General features: G+C 44.5%; 2 protein-coding genes across 2 annotated transcripts; both read left to right on the top strand.

Moving 5' to 3' along the window:
• Positions 1-182: 182 nt before the first annotated feature.
• kdm5a (lysine demethylase 5A) lies at positions 183-16,271 on the top strand. The gene is made up of 29 exons (XM_079335183.1): positions 183-1,418; positions 2,365-2,442; positions 2,981-3,103; positions 3,253-3,423; positions 3,745-3,930; positions 4,633-4,711; positions 4,824-4,915; positions 5,016-5,174; positions 5,312-5,431; positions 5,533-5,691; positions 5,906-6,087; positions 6,216-6,378; positions 6,486-6,605; positions 6,698-6,892; positions 6,975-7,156; positions 7,254-7,378; positions 7,473-7,623; positions 7,815-7,935; positions 8,080-8,256; positions 8,383-8,561; positions 8,666-8,804; positions 8,916-9,095; positions 9,263-9,823; positions 9,924-10,082; positions 10,521-10,649; positions 10,765-10,912; positions 11,027-11,247; positions 11,432-11,908; positions 15,173-16,271. Exons 1-29 carry the CDS (start codon positions 1,272-1,274, stop codon positions 15,530-15,532), a joined length of 5,283 nt encoding a protein of 1,760 aa, XP_079191309.1. The 5' UTR covers positions 183-1,271; the 3' UTR covers positions 15,533-16,271.
• Positions 16,272-17,833: 1,562 nt separating this feature from the next.
• Positions 17,834-24,865, top strand: LOC306817810 (sodium- and chloride-dependent GABA transporter 2-like). The gene is made up of 15 exons (XM_079335000.1): positions 17,834-17,890; positions 18,236-18,427; positions 19,703-19,837; positions 19,967-20,107; positions 20,222-20,309; positions 20,421-20,553; positions 20,723-20,857; positions 21,651-21,754; positions 21,889-22,013; positions 22,090-22,202; positions 22,413-22,550; positions 23,358-23,460; positions 23,638-23,738; positions 23,845-24,015; positions 24,200-24,865. Exons 1-15 carry the CDS (start codon positions 17,884-17,886, stop codon positions 24,347-24,349), a joined length of 1,836 nt encoding a protein of 611 aa, XP_079191126.1. The 5' UTR covers positions 17,834-17,883; the 3' UTR covers positions 24,350-24,865.
• Positions 24,866-25,526: the final 661 nt, after the last annotated feature.

The raw sequence follows: 25,526 nt of genomic DNA, 5'->3' as shown, positions 1-25,526 counted from the left end.
AGCCATAAGGGTAACTAATATTGTTAATGTAATGAAAGTCAGACATTACTCTAGGTTATTTAATAACTATACATTGCCTTACGTTCTTTGAATCATATTTACTTTACTAATTCAACTCATCATTGCTGCTTTAATATGCCGTGTTTAGCAAAAAGTTGTCACACATCAGACAAAAACAGTGCAGCTTTCTTCGGTGTCCGAAGTTTCCGGATGTCCCTGAAGGCATCATGAAAGCTCACTCGAGCCTGCTAGTGTTAGCAGTCTATGGTGTTAGCTAGCACGTTATCTAATACGGATGCGTTACTCACAGACGACGTTACAATTTGCTGATAGTGACACCTGGTGAATCAATGCAAACGGATATTGTGTTTATTTATTTATTTTTAAACGTTTTCTTGAATAAGATTAGTAAGCCACGTTGGATTTGTTCTACTTGTCAGCTAATGTCGTGAACGTCAATGTTAGCTGCGCAACACTGAGCTAAGCTGAAATGAGCTAGCCAATTTAGCTGTATGCTAGTGCTCCAATGAATGAGGGTGGAGGGGAGGGGGGTTTGTTGGGTGCATCATCCAACAATGTACGCTTGCTAATGCTAGCGATCCTCCTTGTTGTTTGTCCGACTTGTTGGAGGAGTTGACGTCAAAACCGGACAAGGGGAGAAGCGTGATATACGTGAGGTAACAAGACGGGACTTCACCTTAAACCGTGGATAACTTTGTTTGAAAAATGCATCATCACGAAGAAATCAAGGACTACTACCCAGACACCTAGCTGGAGCCAGGCTAGCTTTAAGAATCAAAACATTGCAGCACAACAATTTTGTTTTCCTTTGTTGCTTCCAGACTTGTTGTCTAATAATGCAATGATTCTTCATGTCTGCAGCCTTTTGTTTTGTTTTTGTGGAGCTGTCGTCTTTAGAGTAGGAACGATGGCGTTTCCATCTGACCCTGCCCTCCGTCCCAGGTAGGGGAGTGGTGCTGAAGACTCCCCGGTCTTGGCCTGGTCTGATCTGGTCTGGCCCTGCTGATTACAGATCAGAAAAACATAGATCAACCCTGTTGTGATATTTATACATTAAGTTTCTGATCACATCATGATTTAAAGACAGTGTCATTGAAGTGACTTTTTTTGTTAGTATGTGAAGGATCATGGTGGACACGGAAGAAGAAGAAGTTCTTATTGGATATAATCATGGACTTCTGAGCACGTTTTATTTGATTTTTAGCGCTTATAATTTTTTTTAAAGACTGTTACACTGAACACCATCAAACATGTCTGCGTTTGCTGAGTTCGTCCCCCCGCCTGAATGTCCGGTCTTTGAGCCCAGTTGGGAGGATTTCTCGGATCCTCTCGGATTCATCAACAAGATCCGTCCAATCGCAGAGAAAACTGGCATCTGCAAGATCCGACCCCCAGAGGTAAAGTGACACATCCCTTCACCCCATTTAATTGACCTGGGTTAAAAGTGCTTTTAATACTGTCCCCCTCTCTCTCTCCCTCTCACACACACACACAGATGGAGCTGCTTTATTTGGGCCTGTGTGATTTTTAGGATAGGCAGCGACATTACCACTAATAGAGGTCAAATAAAGCCTTATTTGTTGTGCACTCTATTCTGCGTCATTTTGATTTTAGTGAAATAGTGGATCATTATTTGTAAAAGAAAAAAAAAAAGTTTTGCAAACTCAATGCAGCTCTCTGGTTTAGTTTTCCTCATTGCTAGCTGAGTTTCAGTTCTGTGTTTGTACCACGTTAGCTGCGAAGATGCGACATGAAGGCTTCACGTAGGCCTGTCCTCTAGTCCTCCTACTCATCCATGTCACTGCTGCTTTGCTATATAGAAAATGTACCATTGTGCATTTTTAATTTCTTGGGCTTTAACTCCTGGATTGTGTTTATGTTAGCCGGCATAATAACACACGATCTGTCCAGTCACATAACACGTTCTCTATCTACAAGCTTCAAACCAGCAGGCGTTATGCACAGAAAGGATCCACTTTATTGATCCCTCAATAGGGGGAAATTTGGTTGTTAAAGCAGCTCAAAAAACACGGATTATAAGCAGCATCATAGCAAAAAAGAAAAGAAAAAAAACAGCTATGAGCAAATTAACATTAATTAAATAAAGGGAGAAAAATAAATACACAAGCCTTACATAGTACTATAAATCTACCCGTGTGAGTGATGGTATTGTGTTATGAATACTTCGAACCCCTATCTCTCCTTGATAAGCTCTGCTTTTTTTTTGTTTTGTTTTGTTTTTCCGCTTGATCAACACTGATTTAAACCATGTCATGGATCATCTCATTGTGAGTGTTGTTCTGAGACGAGTTTACGATGTCTCCTTGTTTTCTTGTAAATCAGGACTGGCAGCCTCCCTTCGCCTGTGACATACGCAACTTCCGCTTCACTCCACGAGTGCAAAGACTGAACGAGCTGGAGGTGAGTTTGTGGAGAACGGTGGCATCTTCTGTAATTCCAAGGGAAGGTGTGTCATGCATTGCTTTTGGAGGCTCGTGAAAATAATACAGACTCTTGGGGGTTGTGGCATAGTGCAGACTTTGTTTTCAACTGCAGTGTTTGTGACTTTGCAGCTGTTAACATGTTTGTGTCCTCTTGCATTTTTTTATTTTTTTTTGTGACTTTGTGCTTTCACATAACATTTTCACATAACAAGAGACCTATGGTCATGGGCTAGCCTTCCTATGATATTCACCCACTCCATCTGTTTTTATTTATTGTTTGTTTTATTACTGTCTTATGCTTAGCGCTGCTTTTACTGATATTGTCTCTGTCCTGTGATTAACACCTTTGATTCTGTTGTTTTATCCTGTAAAGCACTTTATAAACCTTGATTTGGAAAGGTGCTAAAATGTATTATTATTATTATTATGTGTCATTAAAAGCCATTTTAAGCCAATGCTGCCTAATTTGAAAAGCCCTGCCCTGCATTAATGTATGTGTCCTCCCTCTCCTCCAGGCACTTACCCGGGTTAAGCTCAACTTTCTGGATCAAATTGCAAAGTTCTGGGAGTTGCAGGGATCCAAAATTCGATTCCCCCACGTTGAGAGGAAAGTTCTGGACCTCTATCAGCTAAGCAAGGTTAAAAAAAAAAAAGGCTATCATTCTCTGAACTTTTTGAAATTTATATTACAATGAGTGTAGCTTTTGATTTGTACTTAACCGTTAAGTTTGGAGTTTTTAAATGCAGACCTGACAAAAAGTGAATGTTAAAAACGCGTGTGTTTCAGATCGTGTCATCAGAGGGAGGCTTCGAGATACTGTGTAAGGAGAAGAGGTGGTCCAAGGTCGCCAGCCGAATGGGCTTCCCCTCAGGCAGAGGAACTGGTTCACTTCTACGATCCCACTATGAGAGGATCCTTTACCCGTATGAGCTCTTCCAGTCTGGAGCCACGCTGACTGTGAGTGATGCTGGTAGAAAACAAAAAAATGTATTTACCATCGATGCATACAGTCTGTAGTCTTGCACTGGTCGCAGGAAGTACAAGTCATCACCTGCTCGCTTGTGGTGAATTTTCCTGCTGCGTGTTCACATCAGGTCACACGACCTCAAGCTGAAAATCGACGTGGGAGCTCGCAGGCGAAAACTTGACCTGACCAAATGAAATCTGTTTAACAGAACTGGGGCACACAAAATGATCCCCGTTTCTCTAAAGTGTTAAATGGTTTGCTCTCAGCAGGTTTCCAAATGGATTTTTCACCCTCCTCCTGTTTCCAATCAGGGCATCCAGCGACTATACGATGAAGGAGACGACGGGGAGGACCTGGACGAGGGCGTCGGCGAGGAGACGGTGGAAGACGAGGAGCAGGACGAGGAGGTGGAGAGGGACAAAGATGGAGAGGGGGACGCGACGCTAACCAAAGACCAGCTTCTGCCTGAGAGACGCTCCAGGCGCCTGAAGTCGGAGGTAAATGCAAAGACCGGAAAACCAGCAAATGGAATCCACAGATGTTAGGGACTGCCTCCTCAAGCCGCCATATTTACGCCCCCCCGTGGCGTTTTGCTTTCAGTCTGAATGTTGTGGGGATGGAAGGATGTCGCTGAATGGACTGTCTTCAGGAGGAAGTAAAGGGAGGCGAGACATTACCAGTGGAGCACAGCGATGAGTGTGTGTGTGTGTGTGTGTGTGCATGTTTGACTGTGTGTCTATGTGGAGCTCCTGCTTCGCCAACACAAGGTGAATTAACGGCAATGTTAACCCGTTGCGGAATCAATATGAGTACACAAAGACGTGATGACGGCTGGGCTTAGTGACGGCCCACAACAACAACAACAACAAAATAAAAGGAGGTCATGATAAGCTGATCTGAAAACTGTTACACAGTTAGAAAATAAAGTCATAACAAAATCTAAATTTAGATAACAAATACGTTTGTGCTCAGTTTTCAATTGAAGCTCAGCAGAGCATTCATCCCATCGCGGAATCTTTACTGCTTTTTCGTGTGAGGGTTATCGGAGGGAAGCCACGAACACACACGGAGAAGGCAGTAAGGCTCCTGTTCCGACAGGGATTTGAACCAGAAACCTTACGCTTGTAAGCTGTAAGAATCTCAAGTGACGTGTGAGTAAGGTCGCTGTGTTTCACGCTCTGCCTTTCCTTCGGTTGCAGAGAGAAAACAAGGAGCCGAAAGGCCTGAAAATCTTTGGTTCAAGTCCCAAGATGGTTGGATTGGAGATCGTACCAGCTGGTAAGAATTTATTTTTTTGACACTGAGCAGAGAAAGGAAAGAAAAAAAAAAGCATTGTGTTGCTTGTGAGTATTTCTACCAACTCACACTACAATTGCAACCATTTGTTTAGACGATGGATTCAACAAGAAGCAGCGTCACCTCAAAGCTCAGGCCTTCGCCATCAAGATGAGACCACGCAAGGAGACCTTGGAAGTCAACTTTGTGAGTGCCAGCTTGTTTGTGTTGGCCGTCGGCCTCAGTGGTTCTCTTAATTCTGGGCCTGACCAGCCTTTTACATTGTGCTGCACTAACCCCCTCTCAGATCGACCTCTACCTGTGCCTGGTGTGTGGGCGGGGCGACGAAGAGGACCGCCTGCTGTTGTGCGACGGCTGCGATGACAGCTACCATACGTTCTGCCTCATCCCGCCTCTACATGACGTGCCCAAGGGGGACTGGCGCTGCCCGAAGTGTGTAGCTGAGGTAAGGGGTTAAACACTATAAAGTTCTTAATGGCCTCATATCTGTGGGGAACATTTCACCTTTTTTTTTTTTATAAATATAAAGCACCCGAGATGACTTCCTCTTATTCTGAAAGGGTCGTTTTGCTTCCCTAACAGGAGTGCAGTAAGCCCAGGGAGGCGTTCGGCTTCGAGCAGGCGGTAAGAGAATACACTCTGCAGAGCTTTGGAGAAATGGCCGACCACTTCAAGTCGGACTACTTCAACATGCCCGTCCACGTACGTAAAAACCGACTCGCCGAGCCGATGTCTCGCTCTGATGCTTTTTTTTTTTTTTTTTTTTTTTTTTGATCTGTATATTTTTCTGAACGTGCTTCCAGATGGTCCCGACGGAGCTGGTGGAGAAGGAGTTCTGGCGCCTGGTCAGCAGCATCGAGGAGGACGTCATCGTGGAGTACGGCGCTGACATCAGCTCCAAGGAAGTGGGCAGCGGATTCCCGGTCAGGGACGGTAAACGGAGGCTGCTGGGCGATGAAGAGGTGAGAAATATTGTCTGGACAAGCCTCTTAAATTATTTCAAATCGTCTGAACTCAGGTCATGGTATTGGTATTTTTCTTCGGATGGAGATTCCTGAAGTGGTTTGCATACTTCACTCGATTTCAGTCGAGCATTTATTTTTATTTACGTAAAGCTTCTTCGTGATTAAAACCTGGAATTGGCGCTTGAAGTGTTTTTCTCCCCCCCTCTAATAGGAGTATGCAAACTCAGGCTGGAACCTGAATAACATGCCAGTGCTGGAGCAGTCGGTGCTCACACACATCAACGTGGACATCTCGGGCATGAAGGTGCCCTGGCTCTACGTGGGCATGTGTTTCTCCTCATTCTGCTGGCACATCGAGGACCACTGGAGCTACTCCATCAACTTCCTGCACTGGTGAGACCAGGCAGCCCTTTTTCCTTTTCTCTTCATTCTGACCCTGATGAATCCAATTCTTGCTCGTTGAAGCCACCCTGTTGCTAAGCGATGATAAATGTTTTTTTTTTTGTTTTTTTTTCTGCAAGGGGTGAGCCAAAGACCTGGTACGGGGTTCCGGCCTCTGCCGCAGAGCAACTGGAGGCCGTGATGAAAAAACTGGCCCCGGAGCTGTTTGACTCGCAGCCGGACCTCCTGCATCAGCTGGTCACCATCATGAATCCGAATGTCCTCATGGAGCACGGCGTCCCTGTATGTAGTCTGAGCCTTGGTTGTTTTAAGTCGATGCTGGATGCTGATCACGTTTTGATTGTTTGTGTCACTCACGTGTCCGTTCCCCCCTCCTTCCTTCCCCTCAGGTGTATCGGACCAATCAGTGCGCAGGGGAGTTTGTGGTGACCTTCCCCAGAGCCTACCACAGCGGTTTCAATCAGGGTTACAACTTTGCGGAGGCGGTGAACTTCTGCACAGCCGACTGGGTGAGGGCGTCGTCGCTACTTTTCAGACGTTCTCATTCTGTTTGAATGTCGGCGCTCATCTGTCACACACACACTCCTCTCTCTCTCTCTAGTTACCGATGGGTCGTCAGTGCGTCGCCCATTACAGACGCCTCCATCGCTACTGCGTCTTCTCCCACGAGGAGCTGCTGTGCAAGATGGCCGCCGACCCGGAGAGCCTGGACGTGGAACTGGCCGCAGCTGTCTTCAAGGAAATGGGAGATATGATGGAGGAGGAGACGAAGCTGAGACAGGCTGTCCAAGAATCAGTGAGCATTCTTTTCTTCCAAATGAAAAGATGGATGTTTGACAGATGTCAGTTCTCTTACCTCATCGTCATTCCTTCCACAGGGTGTTCTGTCCTCAGAGCAGGAGGTTTTTGAACTTTTACCCGACGACGAGCGCCAGTGTCACAAATGTAAGACGACCTGCTTCCTGTCCGCTCTGACCTGTTCCTGCAGCCCCGAACGCCTGGTCTGTCTCCACCACGCTGCAGACCTCTGCGACTGTCCCCATGGCAACAAGTGTCTTCGGTATGAGTTTTTTTTTTTTTTTTTAAATCATTACATTCATATGAAAAAAAAAACTTTCCACAAACTTCTCAACTAAATATCCCATTTCCCTCGTCAGGTATCGCTATGATCTGGAGGAGTTCCCCTCCATGCTGTACGGGGTTAAGACGCGGGCTCAGTCGTACGACACCTGGTCCAAAAGGGTCAGCGAGGCCTTGGCTGCCGACCAGAAAAACAAAAAAGGTATTTAAGCCTTTGAAACTACTACATGTCGAATAAACTTAAATGGGGGGGGGGTCTTTTGTTGAGGCGTCTCATCGATCCTTGCTCCTCTCAGATCTCATCGAGCTCAAGGTTCTGCTGGAGGACGCAGAAGACAGGAAGTATCCCGAGAAGGCGTTGTTCCGTCGCCTGAGGGAGATGGTCAAAGAGGCGGAGACGTGCAGCTCTGTAGCTCAGCTGCTGCTCAGTCGCAAGCAGAGACACAGGTAAGCCGACGTGGGAATTTTTTTTTATTTATGGATCATTTATGGATTTATTTATTTTTTTATAAAGAAAATATGCCAAATCCCCTTTTCATAATAAAACACAACAAGGTCTGATTTCCTCTTTGCTCAGTCTGCTCAGTTCAGAATGTGGACTAACCCAGTCCTCTTTTTCCCCCCCGCCCGCCCTGCAGTAGCCGCCTGCGTTCCGAGAGCAGCCGCAACCGTACCAAACTGACAGTGGACGAACTCAAGGCCTTTGTGGATCAGCTCTACAGACTGCCCTGCATCATCAGCCAGGCCCGACAAGTCAAGGCGAGTCCCCGACACATCCACCTGCTTACCCAGGAAAACCAGTTCAAAATAAAATCGAGCTCCCAGCCTCATTTCTTGTAGCTTTTTTAATTTTATTTTTTTAAATCTTATCTCCTTCACTCCCTTTGTCTCCGCCCCCTTCAGGAGTTACTGGAGAATGTGGAGGACTTCCACGAGCGAGCTCAGGTGGCTCTGTCAGACGAGATGCCCGACTCCTCCAAACTGCAGGCACTGTTAGACCTCGGTAGCGGCCTTGACGTGGAGCTGCCAGAGCTGCCTCGCCTGAAACAGGAGCTCCAGCAGGCTCGCTGGCTCGATGAGGTTTGGCCCTCACTCTACACACATGCACACACACACGCACACACACACTCTCCTTGATTGGCTGAGGAGATACTGTGACTGTGATTGTGGCTTCACACGACACTTTCCGTCCTCACCATCCCCAAGGTACGAATCACCCTCGCCGAGCCTCACCGCGTCACCCTGGAGCTGATGAAGAGGCTGATCGACTCCGGCGTGGGTCTGGCTCCCCACCACGCGGTGGAGAAGGCCATGGCCGAACTGCAAGAGATCCTGACCGTCTCCGAAAGATGGGAAGATAAGGCGCGTGCGTGCCTGCAGGCCAGGTAAAGACGCGCACAAATGCACGCAAACGACACGAAAAACCCAAAAGAAGCTGCAAGTGAATCACCCCCATGCCTTCTTCTTCTTCTTCTCTCATTGTACCCAGGCCTCGACACAGCATGGTGACCTTGGAGAGCATTGTTTTGGAAGCGAGGAACATCCCTGCATACCTTCCTAACATCCTGGCGCTCAGAGAGGCCCTACAAAAGGCTAAGGAGTGGACGTTCAAGGTGGACGCCATCCAGGTACGCCATCCTCAGTCCATCTGTCGCACCGCACGTGGAGCTCGACGTTTTCCCCTTTCTGAGAATGTCAAATTTGAGACGTTTGCTGATGCGTCTGTCGCCTCCACACAGAGTGGAGGGAGCTACGCGTACCTGGAGCAGCTCGAGAGCCTGCTGGCACGAGGTCGCTCCATACCCGTCCGGCTCGATCCTCTGGCCCAAGTGGAGTCTCAGGTGGCTTCAGCTCGAGCCTGGAGGGAGAGGACCGCTCGCACCTTCCTGAAGAAGAACTCCACGTACACTCTGCTGCAGGTGGGCGGGGTTTCACTTGTATTCCATTGGTTGTATTTGGGCACTTAAAGACATCGCAAATGTAATCTTTTTTTTTTTTTTTGTAATTTTTTTTTTTTCCTTCGTAAGTGGACTTTCATATGTACATTAATAAATACTGTGTTGGATAACTGCATCTCTTCTTTTAGGTTCTGAGCCCCCGTTTGGATATCGGAGTCTACGGCAACAGCAAGAGCAAGAGGAAACGCGTGAAGGAGCTCATGGAGAAGGAGAGAGGAGGCTTTGATCCGGACACACTGAGCGACCTGGAGGACAGCCAGGAAGAGGCGCGCGACCCTTCCGCCGTCGTGGCGGCCTTCAAAGCCAAAGAGCAAAAAGAAGTGGATGCCATCCACTCGCTCCGCGCCGCCAACCTGGCCAAGATGGCCATGGCCGACCGCATCGAGGAGGTCAAGTTCTGCTTGTGTCGAAAGACCGCCAGCGGGTTTATGTTGCAGTGCGAACTTTGTAAAGACTGGTTCCACGGAGCTTGCGTGCCGCTGCCTAAGACGGGAACGCAGAAGAAAGTGGGCGTCGGTTGGCAGAGCAACAGCAAAGACTCTAAATTCCTGTGTCCGCTGTGTCAGCGGTCGAGGAGGCCGAGATTAGAGACCATTCTGTCACTGCTGGTGTCGCTCCAGAAGCTGCCGGTGCGTCTGCCTGAAGGGGAAGCCCTCCAGTGTTTGACTGAGAGGGCAATGAGCTGGCAGGTACGTCACCCACGCCTCCTCTGGTTACCACACACACACACACACGGCTGCTGATTAGCTGTTGATCACGTCTTAACCTCGGGCGACTTTTTTCTTCCAGGACCGAGCGCGTCAGGCTCTGGCCACGGAGGAGCTGTCCTCAGCGCTGGCCAAGCTGTCCGTGCTGAGCCAGCGCATGGTGGAGCAGGCTGCTCGGGAGAAAACTGAAAAGATAATCAACGCAGAGCTGCAGAAAGCTGCTGCCAACCCTGACCTGCAGGTACTTAAGAACTTAAAAAAAAAAAAAAAAAAGTTTTTTATTTTTTTTATTTTTTTTTAAACACAGTACAACATCATTAAGATTCTAGGAAACTTACTTTGAAGGGCTCAATGTTGATCTTGTAGCTTTGATTGGGGGCTTTGGATGTAAAAATAAAACATACCAGCAGAGGGCATCATTATGTAAGTGTAAAAAAAAAAGACCAAACTGTAACAGACAATTTGAAAGGTGAGGAAGGCAGAGAGTTACGGGTGTCACACTTGCGCCATGATTTCTCACAGCTGTAAGACTCGTGCAGAATTCCTTTGATATGTTGTGATGGAAAACGTCGGGTGTGTTCCAGGTCTGATGGAGTAAGCGTCAGTCTTTTAGAGAGTTGAAGCTGGTGACATTAGAGACACTGAATTTGCATGTTTTGTTCCCCCTCCTCTTTCCCAGGGTCACATCCAGACCTTTCAGCAGTCGGGTTTCAGCAGAGCCGCGTCACCTCGCCAGTCCGTGGACTACGACGACGAGGAGACGGACTCAGACGAGGACATCAGGGAGACTTACGGTTATGATATGAAGGTAAATGAGGCGGCAGAGAAAATCAGTCATGAAGCAGAATCGTACAGGACTTTATTTCTTATCCTTCCGTGTTGTTTTTCTTGTTCTTTTGTGTGTGTGTGTGGTTTTCTTGCAGGATCCAGGCGAGGTGAAGCCCTACCTGTTTTGTGATGAAGAGATTCCTGTTAAGTCTGAGGAGGTGGTCAGTCACATGTGGCCTGTCGCCACGCCCTCCTTCTGTGCCGAGCACGCCTACTCGTCAGCCTCCAAGTCTTGTGTGCAAAGTAAGACTTTGTTTCATCTTCTCACGTAACATCGGTTGCTCTAAGTCTGCCTACCCATCATCCCTTGCTGTTTTGAATGCATCTGTGACTCAAGCACATTACATTCCGTTTCAGACATCAGCACTCCCAGGAAGCAGCCCAGGAAGACCCCTCTGATACCCCGCAGCCTGGAGCCGCCCGTGCTCGAGCTTTCCTCGCAGGCCAAGGCCCAGCTGGAGGACCTGATGATGCTGGGAGACCTGCTGGAGGTGTCCCTGGATGAGACCCAGCACATCTGGAGGATCCTGCAGGCCACGCACCCCCCCTCTGAGGAGCGCTTCCTGCAGGTCATGGAGGTAGGGAAGTCGTTCATTATGCAAACTGATAGAGCAGCTTGGACCTGGATGACAAATAGGACTCATCACTGGGTTTGAGCTGGAATGTCTCTCCGGTTGCTTGAAGGTCAAATGAAGGAAATAGATGTGTTTAATAAGAGCAGGAACACTCCTCCATATCTCAACTTTCTTTCTGTTTCTGCAGCCCGATGACTCTCTAATGGACAGGCCCCTGAAGCTGAAACTCAAAGATTCAGAGAAGAAGAGGAAAAGGAAGCTGGAAAGAGCCGAGCACCACCACATGATGATGGCTGCTGCGGTCGCCGCAGGCGGGGCTTCCGGAATAGGAGACATGCGACCAGTCAAGTCCAAAGAGCTGAAAAGGGCGGGTCTGGAACTGGGTCTCGGCGGCAAACCCAAGAAGAAGAAATTAAAACTCAACTTGGACAAAAACCGGGAAATGAAGCAGCTAGCTAAACGGTTAGCCAAGGAGGAGAAGGAGAGGAAGAGGAAGGAGAAGGCAGTGGCCAAGGCGGAGGCCATCAGAGAGGGACTAGAGAAGAGAAAGGAGAAGAAGATTCTGGACATTCCCTCAAAGTACGACTGGTCCGGGGCCGAGGACTCCAATGATGAGAATGCTGTGTGTGCAGCCAAGAACTGCCAGAGACCCTGTAAAGATAAGGTGAGCGTTATCATTTTCCTCCACAGTGTGACGTTACTCCGAGTGTCCCAACCGGGATTATTGTCAAGTTTTCGAGTTGCTTTCAAAAGAGGCACGAGGAGTAAATCATAGATGATTGATAAACACTTCCCTGCATCGACAGTTTAGCCATTAACGGAGGTCAGAGGCGACCGTGTGACTGTGGACCTTTTTTTTTTTTTTTTTTTTTTTTTTTTTTAAACTCAAAGGTCTGCATCTTTTACTTTGTTTAATCCTCGTTTAAAGCCACGTCTTTACAGCGACTGCATGGGACTCAGGGTTTTATAATCTCAGCAAAATGTCATAAAAGTTTCACATTTTGAAGAAGTTTTTTAGAATACATTGATCATTGAGAAGCAGATCATTGTTGGTATTTTAGTATAAAAAAGAGAAGAGAAACAAACATGACAGGACCGTAGTCAAGTCGAACATGTGAGCCGGACCAGAGGAAGTAAATGTTTAATATTTGTATCTAAGCATCATTTTCAAGCCTTCAGTAGCAGCTCCCGCTTCCTTATGCACCGGTCTTTGTCGGTCCGTCAGATCATCTTCATCAAGTTTTTCCTTTCAAAAAAGATGACTGAGGGTGTATTCACACCTAACTTGTTTGGTTCGCTTGAAACGAACTAAAAACCCCTGGTGTGGACCTTTTGAGTAGGTGTGAATACAAACCATCGAACTCAAGGTGCGCACCAATCAGCTGGACCGAGACCCAGCCGCTTCCAAACGAACCCTGGTACGGTTCGTTTGAGGTGTGAAAGCAACCAGACCTCAGTCCGACCCAGCTCTAATCGTACGGCTTTTTGGACATAACAGGCTCCCGTAGCCTCGCGCATCACGGGAAATAATTGTTTGGTTAGCAGCACAGTATTCTTGTTTGTTTCTATTGCCTACTTCTTTGATATAAGACGCGGAGGTAATCTTTAGTCTATCTTTCAGACACTTTCACTGGTGTTTCATCGCTCTGTTCTTTTATTATCTAATACATTTAAATCACTATGAACAGAACAGCAGCTGCAGCAGAGTTTTCCTGGCACTTTCCCCCCCGAGGCAGTCTGATCCTCCTCCTTTCCCCTGCGCCACATACTTCATTTATAACCTCGGCCACATTCATCATAACACCGGTTGATTGCCCACACATAGATCTACATTTTTTACACAATTAAATATTTTCGTACCTGTACTAAATGGATGAAATTGTTGCTAAAATGTTCAATACCAGGACAGCGAGTGCAGCATGCAAGTTCTCCATGATTGTTTCATCTTGCGATTACCGCTTTACCCCGCCCTAAACCTTTTTCATCCAATGATTGAACGATCTTTGCACACATGTGGTTTTGTTTATGAATTCTGGGCCTCTTGCGAAAAGTGCAATGTGAAAACAAACCGCACCAAACCAAAAAAGAAATATTGTATTTGGTCCGAACCAAAGAAAGCGGACTAAAGGACTTTTCTGGTGTGAATACATCCAGAAATATTTTTTTTAAAGACAAGAGACGCTATACAGTGTAGATGCTTATAGTTTACTGTTTATAAGTTTTGATTCTCCTGCTGGTATCTTTCATTATCAATCATAAAAACATCCATCAGGCGAGTTTTCTTAATTCAGGCCTGATGGGGATTCTGTAAATGTTCAGGTTATAATTTAGCGTGGAGCTGTACTGTCCGTGTTCTGACGATCAGACGACTGTCCTTTAAAAGCTTCCTGCTGTCCAGAGAGAAGCAGTCAGAAACTTCTTCAAACTCGAATCAGCCAGGTGCCTCCTCGACAGTGACGCATCCTTTTTTCTTTTTTTCCTTCTTTTTTTTCTGGGCCGAGTTAATAACGAACACTTTTCAAAAATGATCATCATGGAACTTTATAGAATATCAACAGCTGATAACAGCACTGGAACACCTTAAAGAGAGTTACACATAACGTATTAACAGAAACACACTGATGTGCCCCTTTTGGGAGACAGACCTGCAGACGCTCCTTTTAGGTTAACCAGTGGCCAGTCTACTTCCCCTCTGCGTCCATAAGGCAGCCAATCAGAGCCGAGGAGCTGGTAGGCCTGCAGGTCTGTGGGTGGAGGAGTGATGATGAACTTTTGAAAGGAGCTGTGCTGACCTGTTGTTGGCAAGATTAAGTAGATTAATTAGATGTTATTTATTAATTAGTCACAAAATGAGACTTTGCATCTGATACCATTTCCTGTCTGAAATCGTCGGCTTTGTGCAAAGCAGAAAAAAAACAAAAAAACAATCCGGCCTGAATTCATTCTGTGTCATACATGTGTTAACCCTTTGGTGAGCGAGCGCTACAGGAGCGACAATGACTCACATGTTCATTGTTATCCTAATATGAGCACTTTCCATCAACCAGCCAAAAAAGTCTTGACTTCAATTTTGCAATTACGCAACATTAAATAATAATCTATGTTTGATCTGTAGAGATATATGGATGTACACAAGATGGACATCATGCTTGTTGTACTCCTTATAGCTCCCTCTCTGGTGACAGGCAGAAAGTGAACTGCTGGTGGAAAACAATAAAACTCAAATAACACGCTTGTGAAAAGTGAATAAATCTACAGCAGTTATATCAAGAGTATATTAACGATAAAACGGATTAATGTAGCAGTGACGACTAGAAATTAAATGAACGGACATCAACCGAAAGTAGCAAACAAAAACACACCTGAGGCTAAGAGATAGTAGCAGTCAGTGCGAATAAGGGTTTGATTTCCGGGTTACTCTGCTAGTGTGAGTGCGCCCTTAACCCCCATTTGATCGGGCTGCTTTGTCAGAGGATTATAAATGTGTTTGAATGGGATAAGTGACTTTTTATCAGTGTGTGAATGTGTAAGTTTTCGAGACTTCAGAAGACTAGAAAAGAGCGACACAAGCTCAAGTCCTTTTGACTTATAAAGAGCACTTCATATGAAAAAACACAGTCACATTAATTTACTTCATGAAGTCTGTACAAAGCAGATAAAGAGGAGCAGAGGGCCTTTTAGAAGGGCTCCAATGTTTGTTACCCTACAGGACATTAGCATACAGTGGTTCAAAGAGTGTAAAACAAACCAAGGTCATGGCAGTCCATCTTTGTTTTTGCAGCATGTTCTGTTAAAAATTACACACAATTCAGTGTTTTCTTTCGCTGCCACGTTTTTGTTTTTTTTTTCCTTCTTAATAATTGCTTCAGTATTGCCGTGTTGTTCCTCCAAACCCTCGCTCACATGTCTGCCGGCGGTGTGTTTTCAGGTGGACTGGGTGCAGTGCGACGGCGGCTGCGACGAGTGGTTCCACCAGGTGTGCGTGGGCGTGTCTTGCGAAATGGCAGAGAGCGAAGACTACATCTGCGTGGACTGCTCCCGGAAGGCGGCCGGGGTCAGCGCGGGCGGGGCGGGGGTGACCGTGGAGGAGGAGGAGGAGGATGAAGAGGAGGAGGAGGTGGTGGTGGCGACCGAGGAGAGCGTTGTGGTGATGGCGACGTCGATGTGCAGCGGGGGCGCGCCGAGTCTTCTTCCAGGGTCTGTGGTGACGACGTGGTCCCCCTCTGCTCATCTGAACCCAGCGATCTCTCATCAGCAGCAGCAACAGGAGCCTCAGCAGGGCAGTTAGCAGTAAACAAAAAAACAATACCTAGGACTGAGATTGAATACTGTACCTCACATCATGAGCATCACACAGAAACCTAGGATCCAGGCTCGAGCTCCAACCTCCCAAACAGACTCGACAGGGGGTCAAAAAGGGGAAAAGCAGCTTCTTCTTCTTTTCTTTTTTTCTTTTTTTTATGAGCTCTGAAGGAGAGTCAAAAAAAGACGACCTTCGCTAACAGCCTGGATTTAGGAGCACAAACAAAAAAGAATAAAAGAGAATCCGTGTGTGGGAGACGGAGAAGACGAAAGTCTTCCTCGTCACCGCGTGGCTTCAGAAATGACACACCCCCCCCCCCCCCCCCCCGAGCGCTGCCACACATGACACGGTTCTTATTGAACAGACACATGTGAAGTCCTGCTGCAGAAACAGTTTGAAGGGTAAAACATGCGCCCGCTACTTCCTGGTCCTCCCCCGAACAATCAAACAAGTCACACTTACTTATAGTCAAAGAAACACCCTCTTCCTCCAGATGTTGTATTCAGTGCAAACAGGTAAATAAACAGATGTGTCCCTGTTGTGTCATTAATGGACATCCAGCTCTACAGACAGTAACAAGTCAATATGTAGGAGTCCAGACTAGGAAATACAAATGGCTGTAATGTAGTGGAATTATTTATAATGTACATACTTTTAAGCAATTAAAAGAAATGGATTGTGGCTTTTTTTCTCACCTTTAATAAAACTATTCCTAGTCAAATAACTGTGAAGTCTGACGTATTTTCTTTATCTATCACCAGTACTTTTTTTTTTTTTTTTTTTTGAGGGGGGGGGGGGCATATTTGCTTTGTCTTAAGTGTGTTTGATACAAGAATTACATTATTATTATTTTTTGTTCTTTGATTTCGCTCACACCTTTTACCAGACCAACACGTTCTTGCAGACTTGCTCAGGTTACACTTCTGAAGTTCTGATTTATGACTGTTTTAAATGCCAAAAAACCCCCATAAAACGTCGCTTTTGTGTTTTTCTTTTTACCCGACTGTAACGTCAGAATTTGACCCACCAATCATCCGGAATGAAGCTGATTGTAAGTGGCAAGTTAAGCCTTTCATTTCCTGTCTTACTCATTAAGCTCAATTAGAGGAGAGATGTTGTGGTATGTTGTGCAAGTCTGGGATGAGGACTTGCATGGGGTAGCGCTCGGTAATAAGGCTGACAATATTCCTGAGTTGAACAAAAGTGTTTGTAATAATTAACCGTTGAACCAAATATTTTTATTTTTTCACTTGGACATGCTGACGTTTTATACTTTTTTTTCTACCATAGCCTCTCAGTTTTCATATGTGGATGAAACGCAACAATTTGTAATTATAGAAGAATATCTGTGTTTCCAGGAACATGAATCAGTTGCTAAGGGAGGGGGGGGGGCAGTGTATGCTGATGTCCACTTCTTACTCAGCCGAGTCAAATCCGGAGTGAACTGACCTTAGCCGCTCTTGTGCCTCACCTCTGTCACCATCCTGACTGTCAGAGGTAGAAATATGTGATCACAGGGGGGCTGGTGCAAGACAGTAATACACGAAATGAACTGTAATGATCCATTATATAACATCTGCTCAGTGGTCTTATTATGACAGTACCACAGGGACTCTAAACGATTTAGTAGCTATAGTACTGTCTCTGCTAAAGTTCTTTTTCAATGACAACAGGAAACCGACTTACAGACTTCCTCTCACCATTAGCCCCTCTGCTTGGTGACCATACAGAAAATTAAAGCAGCAACCTGATGCAAATTCATTTATCAGTGTTTGCACTCTCAGTCCTCTGATTTTCATCATTCTAAACCTGACATTTACATAAAGTGTGAACTTTATTCTGCCTTGGTCAAATCTTGATTTCACATATATATATTTGAAATATATTTGAAATCTTTTTGAATTGAATTTGAAATCTTATTTTTGTTACAGACATGCAATCAGGATCTGCTGCATTGCTTCAAAGACATAATGTAACCCCAAATCCACAATATGGGCACTTTGTCCTTGATAACATTTAAAATAATTTATGGGAGACACATTTCACATAGATACTCATCATGTGCCGTCTGGAGCAGAGGTTTGTCCGCTGTTCCACCTCTCTGTTGCACCTCATTGAAATGATGCACTTTGCTCAAATGAGAAAGGGGGAGAGGGGGAGAGGGAGAGGGGGGGGGGGTGGGGGGGTGGAGGCTGGCCTAAGTTTAGCATTACAAACCCCCCGCCCCTCACTCTTCTCATGTTAAATACTACAACTTGAGCATTTAGTGACAAATCTGCAGAGACTTTGTCAGCCTTGAGACCAGAGTTATACACGGGAGATCAAGTGACACTGCAATGAAAGGTGAGCTATAAACATCATTTTAATTTCTCTTTTTGGAGATTGGCAAATATGATTTATTTAAATCACGATATTTTAAAACGTTCTTTTTTTTAAGCTTAAGATAAGGATTGCATTGCAACCTCCTGAATTGTGGTGTCCAAAGTTCAAACAGAGCTTCACATGTTTAAATGAGTGTTTTTAGACTGAGCATGCATGTTTGCTTATCTTCACAATTTGAAACGTTCACATTTTAAACAAGAGTAAAACTACATCTTCCCACTGTTTGCTTGCTGCTCAAGGGCATTTTTATTACAATACCAAGCAGCTTCTGCAACTTGCCTCTTCCCTCCCTCGTCTGTTTTGCAGGAGAGGCTGCCAAAGCAGGCCTCCCGAATGGCACGAGACAAGCAAAGGACCTTCTGCCCACCTCGGAGGAGAAGATGGAGGAGCGGGGCCAGTGGGGAAACAAGGTGGAGTTCATTTTGTCAGTCGCAGGCTCCATCATCGGCCTGGGAAACATGTGGCGCTTCCCTTATCTCTGCTACAAGAACGGAGGAGGTGAGTGGAGTCGAGACTGAAGCTGCTCCCATGGATTTATAAATCAGTGTCAGCAATGATAGATGGACTGAAACCTTTAAAACACAGATTTGCGTAAGCTATGTGCGTAGTTTACTTCAAGAATTCATAACGGTTTTACTACATTCAACCATGCAGTATGTGTAATGCACCAAAACCAATCATAAGAGAGAAAAAAAAAAGTCAAGAACAGAACTCGTATAGATTTTTCTCAGGGACGCTTGAGCCCAGGTAAAAGAAATACAAAATCAAGAACTCAAAAACAGACAGTTGAAAATCATTTCCCCCCCATTAGATGTCAGGCATGCTTATGTAGCTGCTAAATTGGACGCCCCTCTTCTTCGCTCTGTGGGGCAGCAGGGTCAGGGGTTTGGAGCTGAGTTGGGTCAGGCAGCTGTTGTTGCTCCTCGCTCACAGCAGCTGTCCCGGCAGAGAGGCGGAAATCTGAGTGGGTCAAACATCCTGGGCCACTTTATGGGATGACAACAACAAAAAAAAAAGGCAAAAGAGAGTGGCAGTGGCTCAGGCCAACGTGGCCAACACATCAACAAAAATAAATATTAAAGGAACTCTTCTTGTTTCTTTCTTTTTGTCTGTTTGAAGCACATCATACCTTTCATAAAGATTTAGAATACAGCCTTAGTGCAGTTCAACTTACGTAGTCGTCCACACTTAACATTGCAGCAGGTGATGTGATAGTTGGAGACAGGAGAATTCTCAGATTTTTAAACCTGGACCAAATGGTTTTGGTTAAGTTTTTATTTTTCCACAAGATATTCCGCATGCAGGGGGCTTTTCTTTTCTTTTTTTTCTTTTCTTTTTTTACCATTTGTCCTTTATGATGCTGCAGTCTGGATTTGTTTGTTAATTGCACAAGCACCCTGGTGAAATACATTTCTGGAGTATTGGAGCCCTGCAGCATGCGGGCTGTCTTTCTCTTTGCTTTAGCAAATACACAAGAGGGCCATTTGTTGTGTTTAAGATTTAGCTCAATGATTTCCCATCAAGGACACACCAGTAAGATAGATAAGAAGCTTGTGATGTATCAGTTGATGATTTTTTTTTTTTAAATTAAGAATTCAACCTGTGACCGATCAAACTCATTTTTTGACCAATTTTAACCAAACGCATGCTCCTCATACGTGCAAACACTGTTAGAGGCTAAGATTGTAGCCAGACCGAGATGGTCCAACATTTTCTGATTTATCATGTTTAAATCATCTCTAAACTTGAATCTATTGCATGTCTTTGACTCAGGGGCATTCCTCATACCCTACCTGATATTCCTGTTCACCTGTGGCGTTCCTGTGTTCTTCCTTGAAACGGCGCTGGGCCAGTACACCAGCGAGGGAGGCATAACCTGCTGGAGGAAGATCAGTCCCTTGTTTGAAGGTCGGTAGGGAAACCAAAAGCACGTTTTAATTACCACAAAATCAGTTTTTATTAACAAAAAAGTGGTTAATGAGAAGTGTTGCCGTTTATTTCTATTCATTCTGAGTGACATGTACTCTTGTCTTGCAGGGCTTGGCTATGGCACACAGGTGATAGTGACTCTTTTGAACTTTTACTACATCATTGTTCTGGCCTGGGGGATTTTCTACCTGTCTTTCTCCTTCTCCTGGGACCTGGCCTGGTCGTCCTGCAACAACACATGGAACACAGGTAACGGATTGTGTTCTTAATAACAGTGCATGAAAAGTGTTTTTTTTGTTGTTGTTGTTGTTGTTGTTTTGAAAAAATATATATCTTTAAGAAATTTTGCTTCTTTCCCCGCAGAAAATTGTTTGGAGTTCCAGAGGAGAAACACGTCAATCAACCAAACAATCAACCTAAATGCCACCTCTCCTGTCATGGAGTTCTGGGAGTGAGTCTTTTAAACCCCCCTAACCTCCTCCTCTTGAACCCTCTCCATCATATAATTGTGATGGAAATGACAAATTTGTTTCATCTCTGTGTTTCTTGATGGTCTCTGTAGGAGACGAGCGCTGAGGATTTCCCCAGGCATTGACCACATGGGATCTCTGAACTGGGACCTGGCCCTTTGTCTGTTCATAGCATGGGTCATGTGCTACTTCTGCATCTGGAAGGGGACAAAATCAACAGGAAAGGTGGGTGAGAAGGACCTCCATGAAGATACCAGGTCACTATTTTTTAGCTGTATATTTTGCTGAAGAATAAAAGAACACATCTGGTATTTATTTCTTTTAGATGACATGTTACTTGTTTGTTTAACTTCTGTGTGCGCGTGTGTGTGTGTGTGTGTGTGTGTCTACATAGGTGGTCTACTTCACTGCAACCTTCCCCTATATAATGCTGATTGTGCTGTTGATCAGAGGGCTCACCCTACCTGGGGCAGCGATCGGCATCAAGTTCTACCTTTACCCAGACCTGGGAAGACTGGCCGACCCTCAGGTACAACCAAACAAACAAACAAAAAAAAAGCCTTGGTTCACCATGACACCAAAAGCACAATTTGGGATGATTTAGTGAAGTGGTCCCCGTGGGCAAGGGTACGCCAGGTGCTGGTGTCCCATGGTTCTCCGCTTGGGAGTCTAGTTTCTGCTGGGTCCATCTGCTCTCCATGAAAGAGACAGGGACTGCAGGGATCAAATACAGGGCAGGGACACCACTGAGACTGTAAACATGACATCTACCAGGACGGAGCCACAGAGTCTAAACTAAACAGGCCTTTTTCCCTTAATTTTTCATCGTTTGCTCAAACCCATTCATGTCAATTTGCTCATCTGCCATACGATGAAGTTATCTCAGAAAATGTATATTCCAATACACTCTGTTACATCTCCAACATGGCTTCTCAAAGGGCTGAGAATTGATCTATTACCAGAGCCTGAGTTCGGCTTACTCCTAACTTCTTTTGCTTTTTTAAGGGTTCTTATCTCGTAATTTTTGCTTGTTATGTAATCCGTCACAGATCCTACACTCTGTGTTTTCGGAAATCTGGTTTGAAAAATTAGTGTTTAGAACATGACAATGATTAACTTTGAACAGTTTTCTATTGTGTAGTTACACAAGTCACTGATTATGCAAAACCAGTCCCCTGCACGTGTATCCCTTTGGATTGTCTAAACACAGTGTGACACGTTTGTGGATGAGGATGAGTTTTCATTATGCTGGCTACATGTGTTTTACCATCACTTAAGTTTCAGCTGCTGAATGTTTTAACTTGTTTTCTCCGTTGTATAAGGTGTGGATGGATGCCGGCACGCAGATCTTCTTCTCCTATGCTATATGTTTGGGGTCACTGACTGCTCTGGGAAGCTACAACAAATACAACAATAACTGCTACAGGTCTACAAGTGTTCTACTTTAAAAAAAAAAAAGATAATAATAATATTAAAATGATCAACTAAGCAGTTTGAATGTAACCCAAAATAATACAAATTCTCTTGAAGTCAATATCTTCCATGTGCTTTGTGTTGCAGGGATTGCCTGTCTCTCTGCTGTCTGAACAGTGGCACCAGTTTTGTGGCAGGCTTTGCGATCTTCTCCATCCTGGGTTTCATGGCCTATGAGCAGAATGTTCCCATCTCAGAAGTGGCCGAATCTGGTGAGGCTTCATCTCAGCAGAAGGAACAGTCACAGAAAAATAGAAGAAGTTTATATTATATTACTTGTCGCTGTAGGTCCCGGTCTGGCCTTCATAGCTTATCCCCGGGCTGTATCCATGATGCCTTTCTCTCCTCTGTGGGCCGCACTCTTCTTCATCATGATTGTTTTCCTCGGGCTGGACAGTCAGGTAGAAACTCCCTCCTTATCTCAAGTTAATTAACACCGACAATTTTCACTGTTAACTCCTTTTGAAGAAACTTTTCGTCTGGGGGAAAACCAGACATTTTGGAATAATGCAAACTACATTTCATGTCTTTAATGATAAACAGATTTTCATCATATTTCTGTGTTTTGCTCTCTCCTTCTCTTCCACGCCCTCCCTCTTTTTTTTTCACAGTTTGTGTGTGTCGAGAGCCTTGTGACGGCGATAGTCGACATGTACCCTGCCGTATTCCGGCGTAAAAACCGCAGGGAGCTCTTCCTGTTAGGGGTCAGCTTCATCTCTTTCTTGGTGGGCCTCGTCATGCTGATGGAGGTAGGGGTCACAAGAACACAGATACAAACTACGCAAACAAATGACCGGCAATATTATTTCCCTGCTATTTTCCTTAGATGACAATATTTACTAGTTAGTGTCTGAAACTCTTGTTACCTAAGATGTTTCCTCCTCATTGTATTTTCCTTACAGATACACATTTACACATAAAGCCAAGACAGGTTTTCTTTTTGTGGTTGCATCTGGCGGTCCCCCAAATTCCCCCGGCCCACACCTGTGGGTCCCTGGTGTTGAGCTTCAGAATTTCTCTCATAAATGACGTGTTCGAACCAAATCAGACCTGAGTTCCTGACATGTATTGAAAAGATGAAAAGGAACATTTCTACCCTTTTTTCCTTGAGCCTTTATTCAGAAAGATCCTTTGAATGTCATGTCTTCTCTTCATGGCCATGGCCATTTAAAAAAAAAAAAAAAGTCATTCTTTTTTTTGAGTATTTTTTTTTTTTACCCAGTACTTCCTAGTCACACAACTCTAAGTCAAAGTCTTTTTTTTATGACATACAGACTCAAAAAAAATTTCCAACATGGAGTTAGTTAAGTTAATATCCATATTTATATCTTTACACAAACGCAGGAGTTCACTTTATTTCGTCTTTATAATTCTTTTTTCGGTTTCTCTCTGGTTTTGTGAGGCGGGTGTAAAGCTTAAAATGTATTAATTTTTGAGTTTATTGAACTGTCAACTTGTTTGGTGTAAAAAACCCTTAAAATCGGTTATAAATAAGGCAGGTTGATAAGTCTTGATAGGACTAAGCATTTTTGATCTCTCTCTCTCTCTCTTTGTAGGGAGGAATGTATGTCTTCCAGCTCTTTGATTACTATGCAGCCAGTGGCATGTGTCTTCTCTTCATGGCCATCTTTGAGACTGTTTGCATTGCATGGGTCTATGGTAAGAGTCATTTAACATAAAACAGCTTTATTCATAAAGATGAGATACATGTTATATATATACATGTACATTTAATTTCAACATTTGATAATATACATAGAGAGACATTTCTATTCCTGCAGCTTTTTTGGACACATATCGTGGAGAGAAATGTTTTTCTCCCCTGTTTTCTTGCAGGTGCTGATCGCTTTTATGATAACATTGAGGACATGATTGGCTACCGTCCTGGACCGTATATCAAGTACTGCTGGTTGTTTTTGACCCCAGCGACATGCATTGTAAGTACAAACTAATTCGGTAGTGTCAAAGCTTTCAAACAATGAGAACAGCTGAGCAGATTCATTCTTAGCAATACAAGTAATTTAATTTGTCCTGTTTTTCCAGGGTACATTTGCATTCTCCCTTATCAAATACACTCCTCTGAAGTACAATAATGAGTATGTGTACCCACTGTGGGGCTACGTCATTGGCTGGCTGCTTGCTCTCTCCTCCATGATCTGCATCCCGCTTTGGATGTTGTACAAACTCAGCACCACCCAGGGGACTTTCAGAGAGGTAAATGTTGATCCTCACAGAGCTTACTTTGGTCTTTAAGCTTTGTATTGGGTTTTCTTCACACTTTGGTCCTAAATAAGCTGTCCTGTGTCCCAAACCCTTCGGAAACTGTTCTCAACTTGTACACATTCCATTAGGGAATCAAATCAATAATCCATAATGCCACTGGTTTGTCTTTCCACAGCGCATTCAGCTGCTCATCACACCCTGTGACAGCTTACCCCAAACCAAAAGGGAGCAGGAGAGGTCACTGGCCATCTTCGCTCCTGAAGTAGAGCCCTCCCTGAATAGAAACGGCTACTACCCCGTGTCAGAGAAAGACTCCAACTTATGAGGCTCCAGCGATGATGTGTATGGAAAAGACTTTAAAGACCATATTTGTGTTTTTCAGGGACAAAAGGTATTTTCCTTTAAAAAAAGAAAACAAAAACAAACATGGCTATCATGGTTAACCTTTAAACAACGTTTTTTTCTGAGAAAGTGTAACCTTTTTATTATGAGGGCATTAAAGAAACAGACACAGGTTCAGACGAGAAGAAGTCTGAAGTTTGAAGCTAAATACTGTACTTTTCTTAGTAAGGATACGTTTTGTGCAAATGTGTCAGCTTCAGAGTAAAATGGGTATTAGAACAGGTTTGACATTTGTTACCATTCAAAAGTGTGCTATGGCTTTTTTAGTCACAATTGTATCATATATCTTAATTACTGATTGGGGAATTGTCCCCTTATTTTATTGTCAATAAATACAAAGACATTCAATGTATTTTTTTAACCAATGATCTGTGTAAAATGATATGACCTGTCAGTAAAATTCTAATGCTGTAGCATTAACTGTAGGCTTAACATGACATATACACTCAACAAAAATATAAACGCAACACTTTTGTTTTTGCTCCCATTTGTCATGAGATGGACTCAAAGATCTAAAATTCATTCCAGATACACAATATTACCATTTCTCTCAAACATTGTTCATAAATCTGTCTAAATGTGTGATAGTGAGCACTTTTGCTTTGCTGAGACAATCCATCCCACCTCACAGGTGTGCCACATCAAGATGCTCATCAGACACCATGATTAGTGCACAGGTGTACCTTATACTGTCCACAATAAAAGGCCACCCTGAAATGTGCAGTTTTGTCTCACAGCAAAATGCCACAGATGGCGCAAGCATTGAGGGAGCGTGCAATTGGCATGCTGACAGCAGGAATGTCAACCAGATCTGTTGCTCGGGCATTGAATGTTCATTTCTCCACCATAAGCCGTCTCCAAAGGCGTTTCAGAGAATATGGCAGTACATCCAACCGGCCTCACAACCGCAGACCACGTGTAACCACACCAGCCCAGGACCTCCACATCCAGCAGGTTCACCTCCAAGATCGTCTGAGACCAGCTACTCAGACAGCTGCTGAAACAATTGGTTTGCATAACCAAAGAATTTCTGCACAAACTGTCAGAAACCGTCTCAGGGAAGCTCAACTGCATGCTCGTCGTCCTCATCGGGGTCTTAA

The sequence above is a fragment of the Symphodus melops genome (assembly GCF_947650265.1).
Source record: "Symphodus melops genome assembly, chromosome: 22".
Taxonomy (NCBI): Eukaryota; Metazoa; Chordata; class Actinopteri; order Labriformes; family Labridae; genus Symphodus; species Symphodus melops.
Note: the sequence above shows the minus strand (reverse complement) of the source record. Positions and strands in the feature narration are given on the sequence as shown.